Source organism: Neomonachus schauinslandi, chromosome 1 (genome assembly GCF_002201575.2).
Source record: "Neomonachus schauinslandi chromosome 1, ASM220157v2, whole genome shotgun sequence".
NCBI lineage: Eukaryota > Metazoa > Chordata > Mammalia > Carnivora > Phocidae > Neomonachus > Neomonachus schauinslandi.
In genome coordinates, this window is record NC_058403.1 from 72,454,364 (window position 1) to 72,481,109 (window position 26,746).

At 41.8% G+C, this 26,746-nt stretch overlaps 1 protein-coding gene across 1 annotated transcript in view; it reads right to left on the reverse strand.

Moving 5' to 3' along the window:
- Positions 1–18,893: 18,893 nt before the first annotated feature.
- Positions 18,894–26,746, reverse strand: part of OPA1 (OPA1 mitochondrial dynamin like GTPase) — an 87,520-nt gene continuing 79,667 nt past the window's right edge. Inside the window, exons 30-31 of the mRNA XM_044919888.1 lie at positions 24,296–24,375; positions 18,894–22,161 (exon numbers count right to left, since the gene is read on the reverse strand). Coding sequence (XP_044775823.1) covers positions 24,311–24,375 — 65 coding nt within the window. The 3' untranslated portion in view covers positions 18,894–22,161; positions 24,296–24,310. The remainder of the gene's footprint in view (positions 22,162–24,295; positions 24,376–26,746) is intronic.

Genomic DNA, 26,746 nt, shown 5'->3' on the forward strand with positions numbered 1-26,746 from the left:
ACAGAAGAAGAGAGGGTGCTCAAAAAAATACTGAAGAAGTAATAGCTAAAGTTTTTGTACATTTAATAAAAAAAATACCCCCAGATCCAAGAAAGTCAATAAACCCCCAAGCACAAGAAATATGAAGAAAAGTACAAGGTATATCCTAATCAAATAGCTTAAAACCAGTGGTAAAAAGAAAAAAAAAAAAAAGCAATTAGAAAAAAAGGCACAATATATAAAAAAGGAACAAGAAGGACAGCATACTTCATATAGAAAACAATGCAAGTCAGAAGATGGTGGAGAAACATCATTAAAGTTCTGAAAAAAGAAAACCAACTTAGAATTCTATACCCAGAGAAAATATCTTTCAAAAAGGAAGGTGAAGTAAAGACTTCCTGAGACTTATAAACGCTGAAAGGGCTCATCCTCAGCAGGCCTACACTATACGAAATATTAAGGGAAATCCATTAAAAATGATACCAGGTGGACATCTGGATCTACGGAAAGGAATGGTGAACACCAGGAATGGCCAAACATTGGTAAGGACATATGATTTTTACAAATTATTTAAATCCCTTTGAAAGATCATTTTTAAAAAAGATCTTTGAATGCAAAATAACAGCAATGTACTAGAGAATTCGTAACAGATGTTGAAGTAAAACAGAAAAGTTGGGGCACCTGGGTGGCTCAGTCGGTTAAGCATCCCTTTGGTTTAGGTCATGATCTCAGGGTCCTGGGATTGAGCCCCATGTTGGGCTCCCTCCTCAGCAGGGAGCCCGATGCGGGACTCGATCCCGGGACTCCAGGATCATGACCTGAGCCGAAGGCAGTCGCTCAACCAACTGAGCCACCCAGGCGCCCTGTAATTATTTTTTTAAAAAACAATAAATGTTGTTTTAAAAAATAACTCTTAATATCTCTTTTTATACAGTCTGGTAGGATCTTGTGTTTCCATCTTGCTGAACCCTGGCAGAGGTGTGCTCTGGAAAGAGTCCTGGGCTGGGAATCACAGAACCTGAACCGTAGTTCCATTTCTACCATGTATTTGACTTGACCTTTCTAAGCCTCAGCTTTCTCATCTGAAATGGGCACAATAAAGCATACCTCACAGGATGATTGTAAGAAGTATGCTGCTGAGACATGGGTGCTCAGTGAAAGGTATGCTGCCCAACAAAGAGCCTAAAACTAGGCTTCAGGAGTTTGAGTCCATCTCAGCTCTGCAAGCTGCAGCTAAGAAAAACCTTGTCTCTGGAACCAAGGCCAAGTCCAGGCCAGAACTAGGACACGGCCAAGAGCAGCTGTTGCTCACCTCCTGGCCCATCTGCTGCCCTTGCCCACCTCCAGGGCTTTCTCTGGGAACCTTTCAATTGCGGACCACTCCCATGCTCCTCCCCTTCCCCACACCAACACCGAGGGAAGGTATGCCCAGCCACAGACAAAGAGTAACCCCCGATGTTGGTCCCATCAGCTTCATCCTTACTGCCATGGTCAGGCTGTGACCCTTGTCACTTCACACCTGGACCATGGAAAAGACTCATAAAGGTCACCCAGCCTCCACCTTTCCTCTGATCTCCAGCTCCTCACTTAGGAAGCCACTCTCCACTCCATACTGTGGTCAACATGATCTTTTGATAAAGCAATTCTGATTATGTCTCTTCTTTCTCAAAATTCTTCAATGGCTCCTTATCACCTTCAGGATAAAAACCTAAACTCAGCTTGTCACAATGTAACCCAAACCTGACTCTTCCATCTTATCACCCAGCCTTCTTCCCTTGGCAAAGACACAGACTCGGCTCTAATCACACCAGAGGCCAGCTGCTGACTCCTAGCTCTGTGTGTGATGTTTGGTGAGCACCTGTCAGGTGCCAGAAACCCTCTAGGTGCATTTTCACTGTAAACTTTCCCAGACTTCACAACGACTAAGTAAGAGCTTACTATGCCAAAGGAAAACAGGATGGTTCACTTTTTGAAGGATGTTCTTTAGCTCAGCTCACATACCACCTCCTCCACAAAGCCCACCTTGGCTGAATCTGTTCTCTTTGTGCTCCTTTTCAGAGTGCTGGTTGTCTAAAGTTATTTTATGCCTGTGATCCAGGATTATTACTCTCTTCTCCAAGTTCAGCCCCTACCAGTGTGAGCCTCTTGAGCTGAGCGTGCACGTCTTGTTCACTTCTGTCTCTCCAGGCCAGGAGGAAGAAATGAATGGAACAGAACCCACATGTCTGCAGAAGGCTCCTCCCAAGGCTGCAGAGCACCCAGAGCTTCCCAAGGATTCTTGTGCATCTGTGCAGACACAGCACCTCACCCTCGCCCCCAGCTTCCAGCTTGTAGGGAGTCCAGTGATGAGGTCTGGGGTGTTGCTGGTGTGTGTCTTGAAGGGAAGTGAAGCAAAGGCCTCAAGACAAGGGAAATGTTCCCAAGATTGCAGGGGCTGTAGGGTCTTTGGGTCCCCCCATGGAGGCCCCTGAGCTGGTGGCCTCTGCCATGCCCTTCTGCCTCCGGTGGGTGGCATGTCTTGACAGTCTGGCAATAGCGGATCCACTGTGTGTGCTCAGGAGAGAGGGAGCCAGACTCTGGATTCGGGCAAGAAGGAGATCCAGAGGCTCTGCCCCTGACTCGGGACAGAAGTCTCTCCAGAACCGGGCATTTCCAAGCCAGCTTCTTAGCCAAGAATGTAACATGGGGTAACACAATCTAAAACGCAGAACTCCCAGTAGTAGGACAGAGGGTTGCTGTGACCATGGGAAGCGCAGATTCGGTAAGAGCCCTGGGTGGGGTTGGGGGTAGAGGTCGATGTGAATGCCCGGAGAAGTAGGTGACATGGAGAATTCTCATGAGGGGAACAGTTGTTTTTGTGTGTTTGTGTGTGTGGAGGGGAGCTGGCACTGGTGACTGTGTGTGTGTGTGTGTCCCTTGACATTAGCAATGAAGTTCTTTAAAAGCATTCTAGGACTGGATATGCAAACTGGAGAGAGCCTGTCCAGACGCCCTCCACATGGTCTCAAACAAGTCCCCTCCCTTTCTGAGTCTCAGTTTCCCCACCTGTTGAGTGAGAAAGTTGAACCCCTAGCTCTGGCATGCTTTTTTATCATCCATTTTAAGCTCCCTCTCATCCTCAACTCCCAATTTGCTTTAAGAAGGCAAAAGGAGTGGGGTATCACATAGCAGAGTGCAGTTCAGGGAGGTTCCCCCTTCCCTCTCTCAGTCGGCCTGGGGGGCTTCTCAGGCAGAAGAATGGACCAGATTCAGGACTGGAATAACTCAGGTGTATTCGGTGGTGTGGAGGGAATCCGTAAACGACCTGTCTTCTGATGTTTCTGGATGGTGGTGTGGAGGGAGGAGGTACAGTGAGGCATGGTGGGCAGGGCACCTGCCACCTTCTTGGGACGTAAGACCTGAGCCTGCGCGTCGCCACTGGTTCAGACAGTCCTCTTCCGGTCAGCCCGTCGGCCCCCTAGGGCTCAAAACAGTAGAGTGGAGCCAGGGACCACACTTTGGTACTAGAAGGGCCCCAAGAGACGTGAGCCCAACTCTGTCCTTTAACAGAGTCCACCCCGATGCCAGAGCAGGGAAGGGGCAGGGCTGGGGCAGGGCAGAGCTGGGACCCGTCGGTGCCAGGCTGTGCTGTAACCGGGCCCTGCTGGACACACACACACGACAGGCTGGCTGCAAATGCCAAGGGAAGTTTTCAAAATCACGCGGCTTAACACAGGTGCGACTACTGTATGTTAGAAGCCAGGTGAGTGGTCAGCCTTGCACGAGGCGATGCCTGGGAGGGTCACAGGTGGGCTTGTGGGATGCTGGGAATGTTCAGCTTCTTGACCTGCTGGATACAAGGGGGTGGCGGTGTGTGACAATTCATGAGGCTGTGCAGATGACCCGTGTACATTCCACCTCAATCAAACTGTTAAAAAAAAAAAACGAACTGAAAAGAGAGGAAGGGAAGCACGTGTCCTGGACACTGTGCTCAGCACCCCTCCCGGGGTGGGGGGGGCAGGCGGGCGGGGTGGGGCACGGCTAACGCCCCCGGCTATCCCCCACCCCCGGCAGTGGGAGGTTGGAAGGCCAGTCGCCCGCACATATTGGCAGAGCAAACACATGGGCCTCCGAGCACACTGGCCCCTCTGTGTACACAGGGTGTTAGGCCAGGCTCCACCGGGCTGCACTTCATGGTGACAAAGACAACAATGCTACACCATCTCGTAACTGTCAACAGCGTTGCGGTGCTCAAGTCTCTGGTCCAATATTTGCACTTAGAGGAGCCGTGTCTCCTCGGCAATATTGACTTAGATCCACCACTTACCAGAAAAAGTGGAGGCCCCAGCCCTGCCTGCGCACCTGCCAGGGCCTACAGGGAGTGTGTGGCCTTAGGCAGGATGCTGGGGGAGCTGCGGGTTTGGAAAATCCACCCTGCTGGGTTTCCCTGTTGTCTCTGTTACCTTCGCCCTGTACCCCGGGCTGTGGAGGGGAGTCAGGAGTTTCCAGATCGCCCTGCAGCCCTGTGCAAATGCAATCCACTAGACCTGCAGAGGAGATAGCTGCGAAAACGAAGCATGAAGCTCACAGTCTTGAACTAAAGTTTTCAGGAAATGGCAATTAGAAAGATTTTTTTTTTTTTTTTCCTGAAAAAGTTTTCTTTTTCATAACGGAATTAAACCCTACCAATGCCAAACATGTTAGCCTCTGGTTCAGGGTTTTACGTCCCCCCGGTAACTTCTGAGTGAGACACTTTCCCATTGACAAACACAAGAGACTACTTTCCAGAAACTCTGCCCCCTTTGTGAGCTCCGGGCCCCAGCCGCGGCGGCCATGACCTGTGACCTCCTGGCTCCCAGCCTTGTTGTCAGCTGGAGAAAGAGAGGGGCCCTGCCTGCGTCAGCTGGACAAACGAGGGCCTGGAAACGCTACCCCGGGGGCTCTGCTTTCCACGAGGGGCTGACCCCTCGCTGCAGGCGCCCTGTCCCCGGGACAGCCTTGCTGCGCGGTCAGGTGGCAAGTCGCTAAGACAGCTCTGCTCTCTGAGAATGACTCTTTTTCCCATTTGATCAGAGGAGCTCTGATGAGATGGCCTGCCCTGCCCTCTCTGGGCCTCCAGGGTCCCCACATTCAGTGAGGCCTCCAATAACCATTAATTTAGCCAATTTCCTGGGCCACACCGTCCCCCAGGGACCCCACTTTGGTGGGCAGCAGCGGAACAAGGCTCCCTGCTGTTGGCTTTCCCTTTTAATTACACGGGGACAAGCTTCCTTGGACTGACTTTGGGAGGCAAGCCCCAGGCCAGCCTGGCCGCCCTCCATGAAACAATGCACACATGTTCAGGAGAATTCCCTCCTCGCCTAATCCGGGCTGGGAAGAAAAGGGCTTTTCTTCTTGTTGTCAAAGGGGGTCTTCGATGCTAAGATACCATTTTGTGTCTCAAGTCATGTCACGGGACTTCTGCCTCAGCCTCGCTGCCTGCTCTTTAGAAATGAAAGACACAGTCCTTGCTTCACCTCAGGACAAGTGCCCCCCACCCTGCCCTCCTCTGAAAATAAAGGGGGTTGGGGGCCTAGGGAAGCGGGAAAAGCTCCCAACTCCCACTGTTCCTTTCTCATCCTGGCAACCTCGGCTTTCTGGACTATTTGCCCAAAGGATGAGTAGGGAGGGCTGAGCCTCACCTGCTGATCTCAAGGGTCATGAATATTCTTATAATCCCCTGGAAAGAAGGGCCCTTTCATTAGAGGAGCAGATTCCTCCTGGCGGCCTGGGGGCTTGCCTCCCCCTCCTACCCACCGGCTTGCTTGCTGGCTGCTTTCCTGCTCCAAGGCCTCGGGGTCTGGCTAGCTTCTCCGCTCTTGGTGCAGGTTGGATGGAGAGTCAGATTTTCATAAGGCATTGCTAGGCTGCTTCCCTCAGCACTCCTTGTCCCTATTCTGCAGAGGAATCAAAGGATATAACAAAGAAACCCCAGACATGCATCCTGCTGCTTAGGAAGGAGCTGGGGTCCATACACCAAGGACGGCAAAGTGACGATGTCATGGTAGTTGAGTGCACTTAGTTTATAGACTTCACCTTTATTTGGCAAAAGGATTGGAAGTAGCTTTTGGAAATACCCACAAAAATTCAGATGAAGAACTCAAAGATAATTAGAGCAAAATGGAACCAAGGCAGGCGAAAGCTTAATACCACAGTAAATGTTAACAAGTAAGTTACAAGTAAATGTCAGTTTCCATATGAGAGCAAGGCTGAGCTAAGAATGTAACTTTGGGCTTCCTAGCAGCCTCAGAAAAGGGAGAAAAATGGTCCATGGATGGTCAGAGCATACCAGTCGCTCAGGGGAAGCACAGTTCTCCCTGACACTGAGGGCTGAGACCCTCTATCAACAGTGGGTCCTCAAACAAACAAAAATTCTCGTGTGCTGCATTAAACATGTCATCCCTAATCTTAGAACCCTTTCCTTAAACTGTCTTTCAAGTGGCTTAACGTGCAACTCCCATACCAACAATCCCTGACGTTTGCTAGACTGCTTTTAACACTTGCCATGGATTTAAAATCCATCTTGAATTCAGGCCCAGAAACTAAGAGATAATTCTCACGGGGAGTGCATTGCTTCAGATATTTCAAACAAAGAAAGGGTCTGGTCCTATAGCTAAGCCTCATAGTACAAAGCAGTGATTTTCAAAGTTTTAATCTCTTAAAGATTACTGAGTACCCCAGAGAAATTTTTCTTTAGGTGGGTTATGTGTATTGATATTTAATATTTAATATAATACTTGATACTGGTATATTCAAAATTGAAATGAAGAATTATTTAAAATATATACTCATTAATTAATTTAAAAAAGAAAACAACTTCATGTTAACATAAATTACATTATGAAAAAAAAACTGTAACAATAAGAGTAGCTTATTTTTGCAATTCTCTTTGATGTCTGGCTTGATAGAAGATAACTGGATTCTTCCATCCACTTCTACATCCAACCTATTGCAATGTATTGTTTTGGTTGAAGTATATGAAGAAAACTTGGTCTCACACAGTAATGTAATTAGAAAAGAGAAAGAGGATTTAATAGCTTTCCAGGTAATTGTGAATCTTCTTTGGTACTACATCAACACTTGACAAAGGTTAGTTGCAGTGTAGACTCTGAAACTGTATCAATGAACTTCTCATACTCTGTGATGTAAAATCCATCGGTCTACCTTCTCCTCAGAAAGGAGCTTTCTCCATGCTTGACTTGGCCCGATCATGCATTAGCCATTTGGAAAATACTGGTTTCCTTGGTTATGCAGATCTTCTAACTGACACATTTCTTTTTACAATATCAAAAAGATACATTCATCTAAGTCATGGGAATAAAAGGCACAGCATAGGGCATATAGTCAATGACACTGTAATAGCGTTGCATGCGGACAGATGGTAGCTACACTTGTGGTGAGAGCATAGTATAGAGAAGTTGGATCACTATGTTGTACATCGGAAACTATGTAACGCTGTGTGTCAATTATTTTCACATTAAAAAAATTAAAACATGCTTTTAAAAATAAAAAAAAAGATACATTCATCAAAGTCATCATCCACCTCACCAGAAAAATACTGAGAAGTTGTCAAGCTCATGGTTTTTCCAGATTCTGTTTTTTGCCTACCTGTGTAAGTTTTGTCATTGGCAATAAATACAACAGAGTTGTTTTCCATGAAGTGGCAGGCCCACTCTGCTTATTTTCGACAAAATGTCTGCCACATGACTAAGTTTGGATTACCATAGTTCCTCAGTCATCCTCAGCAAAATGGCGCTCCTCAAAAAAAAAGTGAGACTTTCGGTCACCAATCAAATAACTGCACAAGTATTTTTCCTCAAGATGACCATCATATTTTGGGTTGGAAAGTGCTTTATGTGAACCTCCTAATTTGTCACACAGACCATGAAAAAGACATGAAAAATACTTAAGGGTGGAGATTTAATAAAAGTAAAAATCAATAAAATAATATTAAAATAAATTAATAAAATAAATGACTATATTTTGCTACTTCACCAAGCCATTTGTTAAGTAAAACGGGCTTTTTCTTTTTTCTAAACTGAGTGCATGGTGGTGCAGATGGCACAATGCCCGTGAGTGCAGGGTGGCGCCACTCCCTGATTCCTGCTTAGCAGGGTTACCCACCACGATCCTGGCACATCCAGTGGATATCAGTGCGGTGCAAAATGCTAATAACATATTAGTATTCTTATAAAGTCATGTTGACCTTGTGAGCCCTGAAAGGGTCTTGAGGACACCTGGGGTCCACAGGCCACCTTTTACCAACTGTGGGTGCAGAGGAAGACCAGGCTTGTAAGAAGGCAGTTACTCGAGGAGAGGCACTCCTGATGTCAAGTAAGAAAAGGCAAGCATTTCCTTCTGAAAATGTTTTCTATCTTGAGTATAGCTCTGACAGCTAAAAGAATTAGAAACGCATCTGTGCTGCAGAAATAAATATTTCAGAAATTTAGTGCTAGAGTCAAACCGTTTGATTAAGGTTAGATAAATGCTTAAAATAGGCTAATAACCCCACCACAATGACTATCTTCTTTACCATATTGATATATTGTGAAGATCAAATGAGATAATAGCACTGAAAGCTGTATGCCAATTAAAGGTAGTTTTATTTTTTATTTTTAAGGGTAGTTTTATTTATGAGAGGCAGTTTTATATAAAAATAGAATCAAACTTTTCACAAATATTGGCATTAGAAGGACCTTTAGTGAATATCCAATCAAATCCTCTGCTTTATCAGTGAAGAAATTAAAACCAAAGATGAAAAGGACTTCCCAAGTTATAGCAAATCCTGATTATGGGTCCAATTTTTTGCCAGTTGAAAAGTTAATTGTTTATACCAGTTAGCAAATGAAAAAAGAGATCACACACACACAAACGAGTAAATGTACAGATAGCAGTAAACGTTAATTTGTATGTAACTCAGTATCTACATACTGTATGCTTTATAGACATGAACAGCTGACTCATTTAAACAGTTTTTCCATATTTGTGATGTGCTAAGTGACAGGTATATGAAAAGAGAACACACCGTCCCGGCCCTCAGAGATCTTTCAGTCTTGTGAGGAAATGTGTGAGTGATCCGTAACTCCAGGACGTGCTGCCGTGTTAGGTTAGGGGTATGCTTAGTAATGAAGGCACTAATGAAAAGCAGTTAACTCAGTGGGAGACAAGGGAGTGAGGAAGGGGTCACGTAAGTTCCCCAGAGGAGTGGCTACTGGATCGGGGTCCCCAGAGAGGCAGGAAGGTCACCAGAGCAAGGAGGCTGGTCCAGCCTGAGCAGGGTGTGTGCAGGAGTGCAGTGTGACGGAGCAGGGGGGCTCTGGGGCTCTAACAGGGAGGTGGGATGAGAAGCAGGGCTGGAATTGCTCTGAGAGAGGTGGGCGGACCCCTCACTGGGAAGAGCGATGAGGTAAAGATTTTGGACTTTACCTTGAAAGCTATCTGGAGACAGTTATTAATTAAGTGGTCACATTTGCACTTTGGACACATCATTCTGGCAAGAGTGTGGAGGATGGATGGGGGAGTGGGGACAATGAAGGTCTGCGGTGGCAATGGAGTGAGACATGAGGGTCGTCTGATGTGCGCAGAGGCTGTGGGATGGGGACACAAGATGGTAAGATGAAAACTAGAGAGATTGGCGATTGGGTTTGTTCCTGTATCAGGGAGAGAGGGAGATTCCTAGATGTCTGGCTTGTGCACCTATCAGTGACGGTCACCATATAATGAGGTCTGGAGAAGGGACAGGTTTAATGGAGAAAGCGGTGGTCTCACTGTGGACAGGTGTGTGTGAGACATACGAGTTGACAGCCGGAGTTGGGGCTTTGGGGCATGAGGAGAGGACTGGGATGGAGCCAGAGAGTGACAGTCACCTTCTGGGAGGGCAGGGAGTTGACTAGCCAGGGAGAATGTGAGATTGAGGAGAGGACACGGAGGGAGAGCTCCGGGAAAGGCCACCATTTAGGAAGGTCTGCAAACAGCAGTGACAACCAGCAGCTGCTTTGTTACTAGAAGGAAACCCAGGAGAAAGTGGTGTCATCAAAGGACAGAAGCCAAAGAAATAAGGGTTTACAGAGAGAGAGGGAAGGAGAGGGAGAGGGAACGGATGTCACAAGTAAGTAGAAGAGTGCTTGGGGGGACCATGGTGGCCTCAGTGAGGGGCACTCGGCATAGGAGCCCAGCTGGTGAAAGAAAATGCGGGCTTGGAGTGAGCTGAACAAGGAATGGTGGATGATTTCTTTCTAGGAGCTTGGCTGTGAATGAAAGGAAAGGTAGTATACACTTTACAGATACATAGACTTCACAGAAGATACCAATTTGTTTCTAGATCCTGGGATTCACAGATATTTGAAAAGTTCATTTGGAGCGTCTGAGTGGCTCAGTAGGTTGAGCCCCTGACTCTTGATTTTGGCTCAGGTCATGATCTCAGGGTCCTGGGATTGAGCCCTGCATTGGGCTCTGCGCTCAGCACGAATCCTGCTTGAGATTCTCTCCCTCTGCTCCTCGCCCGGCTTTCATGTGCACATGCCCTCGCTAAAATAAATAAATAAATCTTAAAAAAAAATTTTTTTTTAAAAAAAGTTCATTTGCCTTATTTCCAGATAACTATATCCACAGCACCCAGAACACAGTATGTTAAGGTGGTGGTATAAAATGAGAATAAAGGAAAACCCATTCAGATTAGAAAAATGCAAAAATAGCAAATGCAAACCACCATACTGGTAATCTAAAATGCTCCAAATCCAGTTTCCTTATACCCACATGGTGGCGAAAGCACAGCCTGGGAGCAGGGCTACTAGTAGACAAGGCAATCCCTTTTCCAAAGCCTGGCCATGAACCGAAGTTCACACAACTCACCCTGTGCCCTCTCTCAGGCAGCCAATGAATAGTCTCTTTAGAAACCTACTTTGGATTTAGGTCTCTTTGCTCATCACTGTTCCAATGCAGATTAACCCAGGCTCATGCCCTTTGCCCTTGGCAGGGAGGAGCTGCTGTATGTGAGCCGTCTTGTTGGCAGTCAGGGGTATCCCAGGACTTGGACGTGGAGCCAAGGTGCCTGTGGGCCAGCAATGCTATTTCTCTGTGCAAACATTCCTGAGCAAGCAGGACCTCTCTTACCTACAGCTCCCGAAGGCTTCCCTACTGAACTCAATACCTCTCAAACTGCTCTGACATCTTTGCCAACAGTAACTTCTTCCTCATGCACCCTACCGTAATGCAGGCCATTTAGGTTGAGAAACAATTTATAGTACAGGGCAGTGGTGAGGTGCACAGACCAGGAACCAGACTTCCAGCGTGGAAATCCCAGTTTTGTCCGTTATAAGCGAAGCAAACTCTGACAACGTGAACAATTTAGAGGCTCTGTTTTGTTTTGTTTTGCCTATAAAATGGGGAAAATAATAGTACCTTTCTCTCAGGGTTGTGGAAATTAACAACATTCACATAGTTTAAGTGCTTACAACAGTGCCTGACAAACAGTACATGGTAACTCTCATTATTTAGAAGGATGCAAGAGAGAAACACCTTGTACCTGGTTTGGAGGCAAGTATTAGAATGCCTTTCACTGAAAAATGAATGTAATCTGGAAAATATCTTGCCTGACTTAGTTGGACGAGGATGCATGTTCCCTTGGTTTCTCTGGACGCCAAGTTTAATCAGTGGCAGAAATTCAGAGGTTATCTGGGCTGGAGGAAACCTGTGGGACTATCCGGCTCACTGTCCTTTCACACATCTGGTCTGCAGAAGGAAGTGGCTCTAATAAGGTCATGTGGGGAGCAGAGCATGATTAATCAGAAGTAGGACTCTTGTGCTTCATGGTCATGTGCTCTGCTTTGCCCTTCTGAAGATCCGAATGCACAGGTTTGAACTATGTGTGTGTGCACATGTCATTGTCTTCTTTCCTGTCAGAATTTCTCCAAATAGGACTTTTTCTGGAACCAGAGATGAACCCTTTGTTACAAAACCAGGGTAAATACACACACACACACACACACACACACAGACAACTGGCTCTCCCTTATGATACAGTACCCTTTAGTTAGTGAGATGATTTTATTCAAGCTGAGCGACAAATACAAAATATTTATCAGAATTCTGGGCTACCTCTTCCTCAGTAAACCTTAAAAATAGAATGTGCTCTGAATACTCAGGATTCACTTAAAATGTGTAAAATTGGCCTCAGGGCCACTTTCCCCTGCTGAAGTTCACCAGCGTGACTTCCAGAACTTGAAAAAGGTAGACGTGTAGAACAAAAGATTTTTACATAAATATGTGCATCTTATTCGATCAGGGTTTCCCCTTGGCACTGACTTATCCATTGCACTGGAAGTAGTGTGTTCATCTCTTGATGAATGTACACGTTTTTGCAGCTCACAACATGAAAAGCAACTGCCGGGTCGGGACAGGGGAGTGGGTCAGGGGAGGGGGCTCCTGGCACGTTGCCAGTCTATTCAATACCTGCTCTGCTTTCCAGGCTTTGGAGGCAAACCTACATGGGATCCCAGACAGACTCAGCGAACTTGCCAGCCTGGGAACTCAGGGAACCTCTCCGAGCGGGCACTGACGTGCTGAAAAACGGCAATGGCACCAAAGTTAGGAAGTAAGAATAAGTAATGTATTTAACATACATTTAATATAGTTGGCATTTAGTAAATGAGATTTTCCCTTCAGTCCAGCATCATCATTTAACTTCATTTAAAGTTAAAGCTCCATGCATCTAAATGAAGCTAAACATCTATGCATCTCTAAGCATGACCAGAAATCACGTTCTCTTCAGAAGCCCTCAGTAGAACTGTCATTCAGATGCACCGAGGCCAGCAGTGGACACAACGCTGCAGTTCAAATCACGAGTTCTCACGTGGTGGATCCATGGCTGGGCAGCATGCTGGTTGTGGATGTTTCTGTCTGACTCACACACCGTTTAGGATTTTTTCTTTTTTTTTGAAGATTTATTTATTGAGAGAGAGAGAGAAAGAGCAGGGGGAGGGGCAGAGGGAGAGAGAGAGAGACAGACAGAATCCCAAGCAGACTCCCTGCTGAGTGTGGAGCCTGATGTGGGGCTGGATCCCACAGCTCTGAGATCATGACTTGGGCTGAAATCAAGAGTCAGACACTCAACCGACTGAGCCACCCAGGTGCCCCAAGATTTTTTAATTAGCTGCTAACATTCAAAAGTAGGGAGGTTGCAAAGAACTATCCAGGTCCCCAACCTCTTTTACAAAATGCCCGACTTTGGGGGCACTGAGTTTGTGGCCTGACTTAATTAAATCTTGGAACGGAAATAGTATAGTAGTCCCCCAGGATCAGCAGGGAGGGACATTTCAAGACCCCCGGTGGATGCCTGAAACTGCAGATAGTTCCGAGTCCTATACATGCCACGTTTTTCCCTATACACACAACCCTATGAGGAGGTTTAGTCTATAAATTACACACAGTAAGAGATTAACAATAACCAATAATAAAATAGAACAATTATAACAATATACTGTAATAAAAGTTATGTGAATATGGTCTTTCTCTTTCTTAAAATACCTTATTGGACTGTGCTCACCCTCCTTCTTGTGATGAGACGAAGTGAGGGGAAGGGCAGAGGCACCGTGATGTAGCGTTAGGACACCGATGACGCCTCAAGAGGAGGATCACCCGCTTCTGGATGGAGGTTGCCCTTGGGTCACTGGAGTCGCGGATAAGGGAGGACTCCCGTACTTGCTTAGGAGTCAGGAGAGAAGGGTTCTAGTTCTGCCGCTAATTGAACAAATTGTTTCTTCTCTCTGGACCTCTTTTCTTCTTTTGCAAAACGTGCGCTATCATTGCCCTAGAACTATAATTCACTTGCTAGGTAAACAAAGTGAAGCCGAGGGTAAAAAAAATGATAGAAATCCTCTACAATCTATACAGTCAGCCAGGTAGTGGAAGGCTTTAAAAATGTTTCCGAATATACATGTCTGGTTGCACAAAAGATTATCCAAACGATAGGCATTAATAATAAAAGCTATGGTAGTTCAGAAAGAGGAAACTATTTTTTAAAGGAGGAACTACTCTCTTTTATATACACTACTGTATTTTATATACACAGGAAGATCTCGGCTTCCCACTACCCGATGGGAAGCATGCAGATGTGCCCCGTATGCATCTGCTCTGGAAGAAATTTCCCTATTTCCACATTCTCATCTTGTAGTTTTGAGGAGGTCGGTTGAGCATGCCACGCCTGGTCCGTGAGGCTTTCTGCTCGGTTGGCTTCAGACAAAGTTACCATTAACTCCCCAACCTGCAAGAAAATTATTTAACACAAAGGATTCCAAAATGTCCTCCTCTCCCCCTACAAGCCTGCAAACAAATGGTACAGGAATGAGGTCAGAAAGGAATCCCCCGCCTACCAGGCCTCTGAATTCATTTACCTACCTCAGAGCCCATTCAGGGAAAGGGGTGGAACGGGGAACAAGAGATTCTCGGAGGCCAAGTGGAGTTTGGGGGTCGAGCGCTACATTACAAGATTTGACAGGCCTTTGCCAGCCTTCAGCTTCTTTGTGTCTCTCACATAATAGAGAAACACAAACTGAGCAGCACACGATCTGTGGTTACACCCTTGGACAGAGCACACTCTTTGCAAATGCTAATAGTATTGTAGTATCCTGTCACCCGGGAACACAAAAAAGGATGTTGATTTTCACATGAACCAGAACAGGCCCATTGTACACAAGTTTGTGACCAACTTGTAGTATCTGCACATCAAAAGCCCAGCCAATCACGGGGTACACAGCTGGTGGACTGCACCAATGGGGGTGCCCAATGGAGAACAAGATCCAAATGCCTCATCCACCCAGAGAGACACACACAGTACTTTTGACATGAATGAAACTACAATCTCACAATCCTGGTTCAGCTATGACCATGACAGTTGCCAAGTAAATAATTAGCAAGAACGTAATTGTCTCAGATGTTTAAAGAGAGAAATCTGAATGTATGAAAATGGGAGTGGTTTTGCTCCTGCTGAGAGCCTCCAATATGGTAGAGGCAGCAAAGGGTGGCGATGTTCAATTAAGGGTGATCCGATACACGAAAAGATAAACTCATGAGAACGTTGGCAAGAAAAGTATCTATTTCCAAGTCCTGGGAAACTAGAAACTCAGGGCAAGAAAATTAAAGAATGTATATGATGTTCAAAAATAAGTTTAGTCAAAATTGTAGAAGCTTCTGCTAATAGCCTCTCAAGTGTTCTTATTAGAAACAAAAAGATAGTCAAAATTTGGGAAAATATTCAATCAAGGTTTTAAAAACTGGGGTAGAAATAATTCTGGATCTGATTAGTTGGGCTAATCCCCCCAAATTTAGAGAATCAACATAGGTAAGATGGGAAAATTAACATGATTAACATGTTGAGGAAAAATCACAAAGTACTAATTTCTACTCCTGAGATTTGAGGTCTGGGGCAGACAGATTAGAGCCCCTGAAATCTTAGTATCACCTTGTCCCCCCAGGACCCCACGGGGACCCCTATCTCTGCCAAGATCCCCACTGTTGTGGTGCAGCAACAGCCTCATATAGTTAGGGTTAGCCCCTGACGCACTTTCTAGGGGTGTCAGTGCCCAGGGTACTCCTCCGTAAGTTTACTTTGTAAATAAGTTCACTGTCCTGAAAGTATTTTTGAGAGATAGCAAAACGTACAGGGGTTTGTAACCAGACCTATTTTCAAATTCAGAGTTTGTTGCTCACTAGAATGACCTGGGGCAAGTTACTTAACATCTTTTCTGAGCCAATTTCCCTCATCTACAAAATGGAAATAATACTGCCTGTGGTAATGAATGCAAAACGCAAGACATACTGGTTCAAGTTCTCTTAACTTCAAAACTTAAAAGAAAAACACAAAAAAATTTCGTGGGACCCATCTTTGGCAAGATAGGATACTAAAAAGGCTGTGGGGTTTCTAGACGGACCCCAAAATGCTAATGGCCTGTGACAGCACACATCTTCGCCGTGCGCTCAGTCCTGCAGCGTGGAGCGGGCCCTTAGTAAGGGTGTGCTACCATCTGTACCCTTCTCCTGACGCACACCCGCACCTCTTCCTCCTGCTAGGATTGCTCGTGGAGGCAGGGAGGCAGGTTCGCTACTGGCAACTGGGTGTGTGCTGTGTTCTTAAGGCACAGCTAAGTGCTGCAAGTGACTTCCGACTTAAGCTCTCAAGACAAATACATTTCTTGATGGAGAAAGAGGAAGCACTGCAACTTGTTAATGATGTGTGACTACTTCTATGCTAAGATGTATGGAAAAGAGAGATCAAAAACAAAAATGGAACGCAGGAAATGGACAGGTTAATTCCTGAAGTTAAGAGGTAAATTAATTTTAGCATTTCCTGCAGCTGAAGTGAAGAAACAGGTTAAGGTCTTGAAGTCTCTTTGACAGAAGAAGAGGGGCATATACATTTGTCTGGAGTGAGAAGCTTTGCTGGCCCTGAATTATCTAGTAATCCTTAATGAACTTAAATGATAAGACATGTTCTTAGGCTTTACTTCTGCAAAAGATACCTTGCAGAAAAGAGTATTTTCTTCAACTAGGTACATCATATAGTATTTGGGAAAGCCAAGGGCATATTAGATAATAGAGGTAGGTCAGTGTCAGTCCAGGCAGTATTGCTTCCTGAAGACTTGGCCTAATTCTCAGAAAAACTTCAGCAAAGCAAGATGGAGTCGGTCTATTCTCTACACACTTTCTCACAAATGTCAGAGGTCTCACAAGCTTCTGACAAGTGCTAGATCATGTCAACCATGACTGTATTTTCTGACAAGTGGATAAAATGCTAATTTCCATGTTGCTGCTATGTGACTTAGTGACTCCAAGAGTGAGCAGCAGAACAGACGTTCTGCTTCAAACATTAAGGCGTGTAACCTGTCCTGGTAACATAGCTGTAAGATACTCCTCTGTGGGAGGCAGCTGGTGTGTCATGGCACGGTGACTGGGTCTTCAGTGGGGCCTTGGGCCTTTGGGTTTTTAAATTTTCTCAAATACCTGGATAGGAACCAGGCTAACACCTGGATTAATTAGTGAAAAACAAAACAAGTAAGAATTCTTTAGCTAAAAGAATGAAGGAACGGGGATTTAAAAACATTTAAAAGTTACTTCCTACTCAGTGACTTGACCCCAAATGAGCCTCAACACTAGCCCTAGAGAATGTGAGCTCAGGTCTTTCTGAGTGATCATATACACGTTCTCCATTTTCAAGCTAGTAACTCAACTCTATCACTTCAAGATACCTACTTAACCTTATGATGCACATTTTTCTTACCCTTACTTTATAAAACGGTCTTCTTCAGGGTAAACGGCATTCACATTTAAACAGAATGGAGATTCCTCAGAAAGTTCAAAATAGAGCTACCCTATGACCCAGCAACTGCACTACTGGGTATTTACCACAAAGATACGATGTAGTGAAAAGAAGGGGCACCTGCACCCCAATGTTCACAGCAGCAATGTCCACAAGAGCCAAACTGTGGAAAGAGCCGAGATGCCCTTCAACAGATGAATATCAAAGATGTGGTTCATATATATATAATGGAATATTATTCAGCCATCAGAAAGGATGAATACCTACCATCTACATCGACGTGGATGGACCTGGAGGGAATTAGGCTAAGTGAAGTAAGCCAATCAGAGAAAGACAATTATCATACGGTTTTACTCATACGTGGAATATAAGAAACAGTGCAGAGGACCATAAGGGAAGGGAGGGAAAACTGAATGGGAAGAAATCAGAGAGAGAGACAAACCATGAGAGACTCTTGACTCTGGGAAACAAACTGAGGGTTGCTGGAGCAGAGCGGGGTGGGAGGATGGGGTAACTGGGTGATGGGCATTAAGAAGGGCAGGTGATGTGATGAGCACTGGGTGTTATATGCAACTGATGAATCACTGAACACTACATCAGAAACGAATGATGCACTTTATGTCGGCTAACTGAATTTAAATAAACTTTGTTGATACTGTTTTGCTTCTTAATCTTTGACAATTTTTGAAGCACTCATCTTAACTCTTAAGTTTTCTACGTCCATTAATTTAGTTTTAATATGTGCAAAATATGACCATTTTAGTTAACACAAATTGGCTGTGATTATTTTAAAACACATTTTGTAATACAATTAAACAATACATCTGTATTATTTACAAGCACAGGATAAACTACTTCACTTTGGTAGAGAATTCATATATCTGAAACTTAATATTACATCAACTATATTACAATTAAAACATGAATAATTTTTAAAAGGTATGAATTCTTCAACTGGAAGCGTGAGAAGGAAACAAATCACTCTGTTAAATCTACAGGAAGTAAAGTCTGCAACTTTTTTGATACATGCAGATTTTGAACTTGAAGTGTACAAAGGATAAAAAATTAAAGTACAACTACTTTTTGAGCCTCACATTGAGAGTGGTCCGTTAACAGTGACAAGTGACATACAGGCTAATGTGACTGAAACATGTTCTTTTCTACAAACCTTCCAAAGGAATTCAAAGACTGTCTCTTGACATTAACTCATCAGAAATAAACCATATTCCAGCTAGTATGTACTACTTATTGAAGCAATCATGACTTTGAGCCTTTCCCTAGTTTTGACTTCAGCCAACCATATGAATCCTGGAGAAGGCACACCTATACTCTGCCTTATTTTACATATCAAATGATCAACAGACATTTAATAAGCATCATTTAGGAGCAAAGTTCTGGGAAGAAAAAAAAAAGAGAAATGGGAGTTCATAATAAGGTGGTAGATGGAAGTAAGGGATCCTCAAGGTTCCTTCCCCTTCTAAGACTTAGGTCTGACTTTTCAGTAAGCCTCCTGTACGAATGAACATGCTAGCATCATTAGTGAAAATGATGGCCATGGCAGCAAAATCCAATTAAAAGGCATTTTTAATATATTTTATCATAGTAAATACCAAAACGTTTTGACAAGTATCAAGACATAAAAAAAGGCATTGTTTGACCATGGATTACAACTGCGAAATGTGTGCGAAGTAAAAGTATTCAGAGAAGAGCCACATTAAGAGGCTTGTGAGACCATGAATTTGGTTACACTGTGAGGTCAAATTATGACCCTAGGTGTTCAGGTTTCTCTCTCTTTCTCTCTCTCTCTCTCACCCTCTCATTAATACAGAGAAAAGTTAAAAGATGCTCTCCAATATCGAATTATAACATGATTTAAATATCTTTAATTACTAATCTACACAAATGACCTTAATTAATCACAGGCAAAATATAATCGCAATAACATCTACATGGAGTGTGAAGGTTTTAAAAAATAATACAAAGTTCATTCACAGTGCACAAGTAAAAACAAGGTTAAGTTTTAAGTATTTAAACACATAGTCATGATCATTCAAAAGTAAGTATATTTTTAAGCACATCTCTATACTGCTAAAGTACCTGAAACTCTAGCAAACACCAGCTAAGAGAACTGAGATAAAAAGCATTGTTTTGATCCCTTTTACTGGAAACCTAAAATACCATATTTCTTTCTGCAGATAAATACATCTGAAATAAATAAATATAAAATTATTAACTAGTTAAGGAAATTACCTTTTAAGCCTCCACTCTGAATCTTATCATCATATGTAAACTTCCCAAATTATACGGTTAGGAAGTACCACTCTCTGCAATGTTCCCTGCTCATTTTTACACTATTCATTTGCATTTGGAGGCCAAATTATTTGTGGGAAGGAGTCCATTGGAGTAAAGCCTGAAAAAGGGGGGTAATACAAAGAGGAGAGAATATAATTAAGCTACTAAGAAAGGAGGATTGCTCCACCTATAGCTACAGCTCTGCTGATTGAACTGTGAAGCAGCAAGAACGGCTTGTTTCCTATTGTGCACTGCCTATGAATACGGAGTTTTAAAATTGATACCTTGACCAAGTCAATTTTGGATATAATCTATTTACAGTTGTTCAGTCTTCCATACAGAGCTTTGTTCACTCTATTCTTTGCAATTTCTGCCATGCAAAACAAATGATTCCTGGTCAAGTTAGAACTTAACTCCTATACATTGAATTTCTGAAGTGATTGGTTTAACTTTGAATCATTTGTAATTTTTGAACTACAGACACAACACACAGGGTTTACTGTCGAGAATCCGAATTTTATTTTTTCTTTTAATAACATGTGCATCAACCTAACTTCCAAGAAAAAAAAAAAAGGCATGCTTAGAATGAACTCAGCTAAAAAGGAAAAAAAAAATATAGGTAGCCCATAAAAGAAAGAAGTCATATTACTGTGGGGGATGAGGGGGTGTCCGGACTCTTAGATGGATTTTTCATCACATTAATTTGTATCATCTATTTGTATGTTTAAATTACAAATGCTGATCTCAAAATGAAGACCCCCCATCCCCGTTTCTTACATTTATACAAAGAGATGTGAAAAAAGTACTGACTTAACATTAGCCTTTTGCTTGGGAAAAATCTATAGAAATACAACTGAAGGTATTTTTTCCTATCCATAGCACATACAAATAAACGTGGTCCTATTTTTTTAGAAATAGATTTATAGTTGTAAAGTGGCTGTGTTTTACAACTACAAAAATACTAATAATTGCATGGTGCCTGCTTCAGTGAGGAGTTATCACCAAGCAGCACTGGTTAGAGGGAGTTAACCACTGAGGTCATCTCCAAACTCAGCACAGAACATGGAGCGGGGCTCTCTACTCCTTTTCTGTTCACCCACCAGCCCTAGAGCTGAAAGACACATGAAATGTTCCTGACTCTCATCTACCAAATAACAATGTAGACTGCTACCGGCTGTGTAAAACGGGATCTACCTTTCTTATCAAACAGTATAAAACAACTATTTACTGAATTCTCAATTTCTGAAATACTCTGTGATATCCTTCCAACTCTGTATATTAAGTGTCCTCAGATCTTGAGAGAAATCACAATGAAGGATATATTGATGCTAAATTAAAAAAAAAAAAGTGGGGTGGCAAGGGAACTGTTACCAAAACATAATTCTAAAAAAGCTGAAAATTAAGTAAACTATAAAATAAAAACTGTCACACAGTGGGCATTTTTATTAGAATAATAAAGGTTCAATGAAATGGCAACAAAGCAGAGATAAATGAGAAAGACATTTTAAGTCAAAAATGGCATATTTCTTTGCTTTAAAGTCCGTCAGCCAGTAAAGAAGTATTTGTATGAAACACATGAAAATGCTGTGAAGGTACAATAACTGAACTGCAATGAATCAAATTTTATGTTTTTCTTTACACATTCAGCTAAGAGGGAGATGGTCAACATTATTCTGTTGAAGTAATTTCTATTTAAAATAGTCTTATGACAGAAGGCCTTTTCCTGAAGTGCTTGACAACAGTCTCAATGAAATTAGTCAACCGATTATTCTTTGTCCTCCTTACCCTGTGTCACAACCCAGTAGCTCTGTCAACAGGTTCAAAAAACCCACGGTTAACAGAAAACCTGGCTTACCTAGACAAAATAAATGAATTTCAAATGGGTACAGAAAGGACAAAATCGTCAGCGGAAGCACACAGGAAGCTGCTGCCGACTTCGCTTCTAAGACAGCCCTCTCAGCTGGCAATGAAGGGTAAGACCTCTTTCACTGGATGTACCCAGACTGCTGTAATCCGAATTCACCTGTTTGAGGCGCTCTTCTGTTAGCTAGTCCTCTTTCACATGATAAATGTAAACTCAATTTTCATAATCAGATAGCTACTGCATACAGAACATTACAGATACAGACAACAACTTAGCGGGTTACCATCATCTTATATACAACTGATAGCTTTTCACAACATCTAGCATTTTCTCCCCAGAAAAAAACTGACCCTACATCATCTAATGAATTAGTTGAACGCGTGCCACCACAAATGAGACAAGCAGGAGAGCAAGTTTCTTATCTTCAAGGATTGAATCTAACGGCCACACCACTTGTATTATTTCACTTTGTCACTTCAATACAGTAAAATAGGATTTTAATGCCATTTCCACTGTTCTTGCATTCGAAAGGCAACTGATGGTTAAAGTGCCTTGAACACGCATAAATTATTTTTATCCCATGACTTTATTTTATGTTTAGAAAGGTGGAACAGCAGAAGGAAAAAAGGCAGGACAAGAGACTCTGGAGTTTTTTTCTTCACATGTATGCAGAGGTGATTATATTATGAGTAGGATTCTGCAAAAATAAACATATTTGATAAATTAAGGTATGAGGAGACAAATGCAAAATTTCTAAACTTTATTACTGCATGATCATAAAAATATTGAAGTTTAACTGCCTGTCTGCTAGTTGTATTAAATTCAAAATATCACCTACTGTAACAATAGAATAATTTTATTAACATGATGTGTGAATCAAAAAATACTGTAATTAATTTTTATGGAAAAAATTTAAAAACATTAAAGTCGATCAGCAGAAGGAATCTGTGTATGACTGTGTTGGGTATAAACATCTTCAGCAATTATCAGAATGAATTACTTAAAACTACCAGGCTGAGGAATCCATACATGTTAAAACTATCATTACGAAACTATTCCTTAAAGTTCCTGGTAACTTTTATAAAATGGTCAGAATGAAGCAAGGCTACTACCATTTTGCCACATTTACTCTTTTCATTGGATTTGCAGGGTACAAAACAGAATTATTAACAGTTCACAGGGTTATAAATCCCAAGGGTTGGGAAGGGCCGTAGAGATTAAAGACAAGTAAGGAACAAAGAAAGTTGGGATGGTTTCCTCACAGACAAATATCATCACAACTTAGCTCTTGGGACTGCCCTGGACTCCACTTGAGACAGACACTCTGGCAGGAAAAGGCATGTTTCCAGTAGCAATGGTAATACTAAGATGTCACACTGACCCGCTTAGGGAAGTGACACTCACCATTATGTAAAACACTGGCTGGCTTTAGGCTTCCTCATTTCATTAAAGACAGAAATGCAGCTTATATTTTTAATGGGTTTCTGTGATTTTCATGAATTTCCTCCCCCCCCCCCATTGCCCCAAACCACATTTATAAACAAAAATTTCAAGAGAACTTTGGTGCTGAAGAGGAGAATCTTCATATCAAAAAGGCTCTCAAAATGTTTATTTCTAACATTAACTATTGAGTAATTATGATGAGGAAGATATAGCAACCTTATGACTTTAAAAGAAAATTTTCATACACTGAAGTTGTATAAAACATTTATGAACACAGACACTTAAAAACAACGAATTATTTTTGGATTGTGTTCAAGATGATTGATATTTAGTTTCTAGATACATTTTGTATACATCCATATATACATCTGTCTTAACTTCAGGGAGAGACACAGAACAAAGTAACAAAGCATTACTGGAAAGCCTTCTAACTCCTCCCTCCCTCCATTCATTGCTGGGATGCTGTTCTGAGTGATAATGGTCTGAGCTGTGCTTCCTTTTCTAGCTTGCTTTCTCAAACATACTGTCCCTCCAGTAGAAGAAAATAGGTAGTTTGGTTAAAGGGTCTTTTCCGAAATGAATGCAGCAGCTAGGGAGGGAATCTCTTACTTTTCTATTCCTTCCAGTTCTGACTGTGTTGCAGGCTGCCTACCAGGCAAGGCTCACAGATAAAGTGATTAATTAAATATTTTAAATACACGATAATGTCTTAATTATAGCATTTTCCCTTTCTCAACTTTTTCAATAAAAGCAAAAGACTTACTAATTATAATTCTTTAGCAATAATTGGCAAGTTACTAAGCTACTAAGTCTTTATACATGCTGGAACATGCTTCCAAGGCCAGACTATAAAATTAGACAAGAGTCCACACATTCAGAAGAGTACTACATACTAACGCTATCTGAGTAATTTTAAACAGGAGAAATATTTTTAAACATAAGAGAGTAAGATTAAGAACAACTGTTAGGATTACCAGTCAAGCCAAATAAATGCTTTGCAACTTAACATACATATAATTATCAATTGAATGTGAACAATGAGGAATAAAATGAGAGCTACAGTTCAATTCTTTACATGCAGAAAACTTGCGAGCCATATGCATATTATGAAACAGCTTAGCTTTGTTTACCTTTGTTCTGTTCAAAATGAGTTCTAGAGGATATTTTTAGTTCAGCCAGAAGACAAGTATTCAAAAGGAACATTAATTACACATATGAAATGTAGAATTAGCTTCAGAGATCCCTGCCATTAAAATTATTTAATTACACTAAAATTGTTATTAAGGAACAAGCAGGATATAGTCAAGTACAATGATGAACTATAACAGTAAGTTAAAAAATATAAATTTTGCATCTAGTCAGTACCAACGCAGTAAGAGGACTTTTACCTAACTTATTACCATTTATTTCTCCTGATGAAGAGCTTCAATAAAAGCATCAAGTTTTTCTTGAATTTCTCTAACTTTCTCTGCAGAGATAAAAAGACAATAGTATTAGTTAAAAGTGAATTTATTTTTCAAAGGCAACACAAATCTTAGAAGATAATTATCCAATATATGGTCTGGGATACTCTATTTGGGAAAAGGGAAAAAAACTACTTTAGCACCCCATACCCCCTTATGTCCAGAAAAGGTTAAATTGGACTGTAGTAGTAGTTCTTAACAATTTTTTGGAAAGGGAAGGAGTGTGGGGTTTGTGACAGACCCCTTTCAGAATGCAGTAAGAGTTACGGAATCTTACACAGAAAAATGTATGTATGGATACATATGTAATTGCATATAGAATTTTAAGCAGTTCTCAGGTTCTCTGGAGTCCAACCAAGGACTCAGTTAGCAATATCTGGAACGGAGGAAAATATAAAATAAAATAATGAAACCATTTTTAAACATTAAAAGAGAACACAGGTGAGCATTTAACAGGCCTTAGACTGGAAATGATTTTTTAGGATAAACGGGAAATACAAAGGATAAGATTACCAGTATGACCACATTAAAATGTACACTTTGTATGTCAAAATAGATAAAAGAAATTGTAGGAAATACTTGCAACAAACATGAAAAGGGCAAAACACTTCAAAAATACATAGAAAAAAATGTACTTTTCTAGCTATAAATGAATAAAGTTTAAAAACACTATAGGCACTGAAGACAGACTTACATTATTATATTTTAGATTTTCATGTTTATAGACTTCCAAATAAAATCTGTAACTTCTCTCAGAGATATAAAGATTTCCTTCACAAATATAAACTAGTCACAGTACATGTCAATCTCCAAATGTTAAAAGAATGGGCATTGTGATTTATTCTACTTCACTGCTAACTTAATTATGCAACTCCCCCTTTAAAATATAGCTCGTGGTAAGCACAGTAACAAATATTTTTGTCCTTTCAACACAATTCTACATATTAGTGGGAATTCTCAATTACAGTGAAGTGACTGGTTCAAAACTATCGATCTAGAGGCAAAACTGTAAAGCATTCTGCATTATATCTATAGAAAAAACCATTATAATATTCAACATTTGTTATCTTTTAAAAAAATATTTATTTATTTACTTATTTTAGAGAAAGAGTGCTTTCGAGTGGGGAGGAGGGGCAAAGGGAGAGAATCTCAAGTAGACTGTGTGCTGAGCATGGAGCCTGATGCGGGGATCATCTCATGATCATGACCTGAGCTGAAACTTCAGGTTTCAGACACCCAAGTGACTGAGCCACCCAGGCACCCCAACATTTGTATCTTTTATATTTAAAAATAAATAATCTGCAATTGAAGACATAGTATTTCTATCAGTGAGACAGCAGTTTTGATGAATAGCCAATGAAAGGAAGACCTGTCCTCTTGACGAATTCTTACTAACATTGCAGGAACTCAACAAAGCCTATATGGTTGCATATCAAGAACATGTCTCCATCTTTTTTTGCCAGTAATTTAACACTTCTACCTCTTCGTATGAGTCTGAGACTAACACAAAAATCTATAGAGAAAAAAAAAAGTGTATTGTTTTAATCAAACTATTTACTGAGCAAACATGAGAACAGTTATTGCAGAGATGGCAATAATTCCTTATATGTGAAAGTGAGCTAGAGAAACCAGAAAAAATAATCCCAACCCATCTCTTAGAAGTTTAGTCTGTACTTTCTGATAGTCAGTACTATTTGTAAAAGAAAAGTCAAACCAAAAATACACATCCTTTCTCAAAGTAAGGTCATATTCTTATTTTTAAAATTAATTCATTTGTTGCTTAGAAATAGCTTCACCTATTTTCTTCAGTGAGTATTTACAGAGTTCCACATAGTGCAGTTCACAGCTGAAGAATTTTGTTAAAAAAAGGGAGATTAGGAGAAAAGAAGTTTTCTAAGTTGTCTCACAGAATTTTGGAAATGAACAGGGTTTTTAAAAAATGATCTGGTTTAAACAGCACAACACATGGAAATCTAAAACAGGTGTTTAAAGCCTTGGCAGCTCCTCTAAACATTTCACTGTGAACTATTTCGACTTGGGAAAGCTGTACTGTGTAAGAGGAAATCTGATTCTATTTGCTCCATGATCTGCGTACAATCGGGCAGCTGCAGGGCCAGCTCTATCCATCCTTTTGCCCTGTCCCTGACCTTCATCCTCAGCTGGACAGACGATCTGTGAGCGGGTGGTACAGTAGTATCACTCACAGGAGACTGTTCAGAGCAAGGTCTACTTGTATTGAAAGAGACCAAGGTCCACTCTTTTTTTATTTTTTTAATATTTATTTACTTATTTTTCTTAACATGTAATTATTTGTTTCAGGGGCAAGGGTCTGTGATTCATCACTCTAACACAATTCACAGCGCTCACCAGAGCACA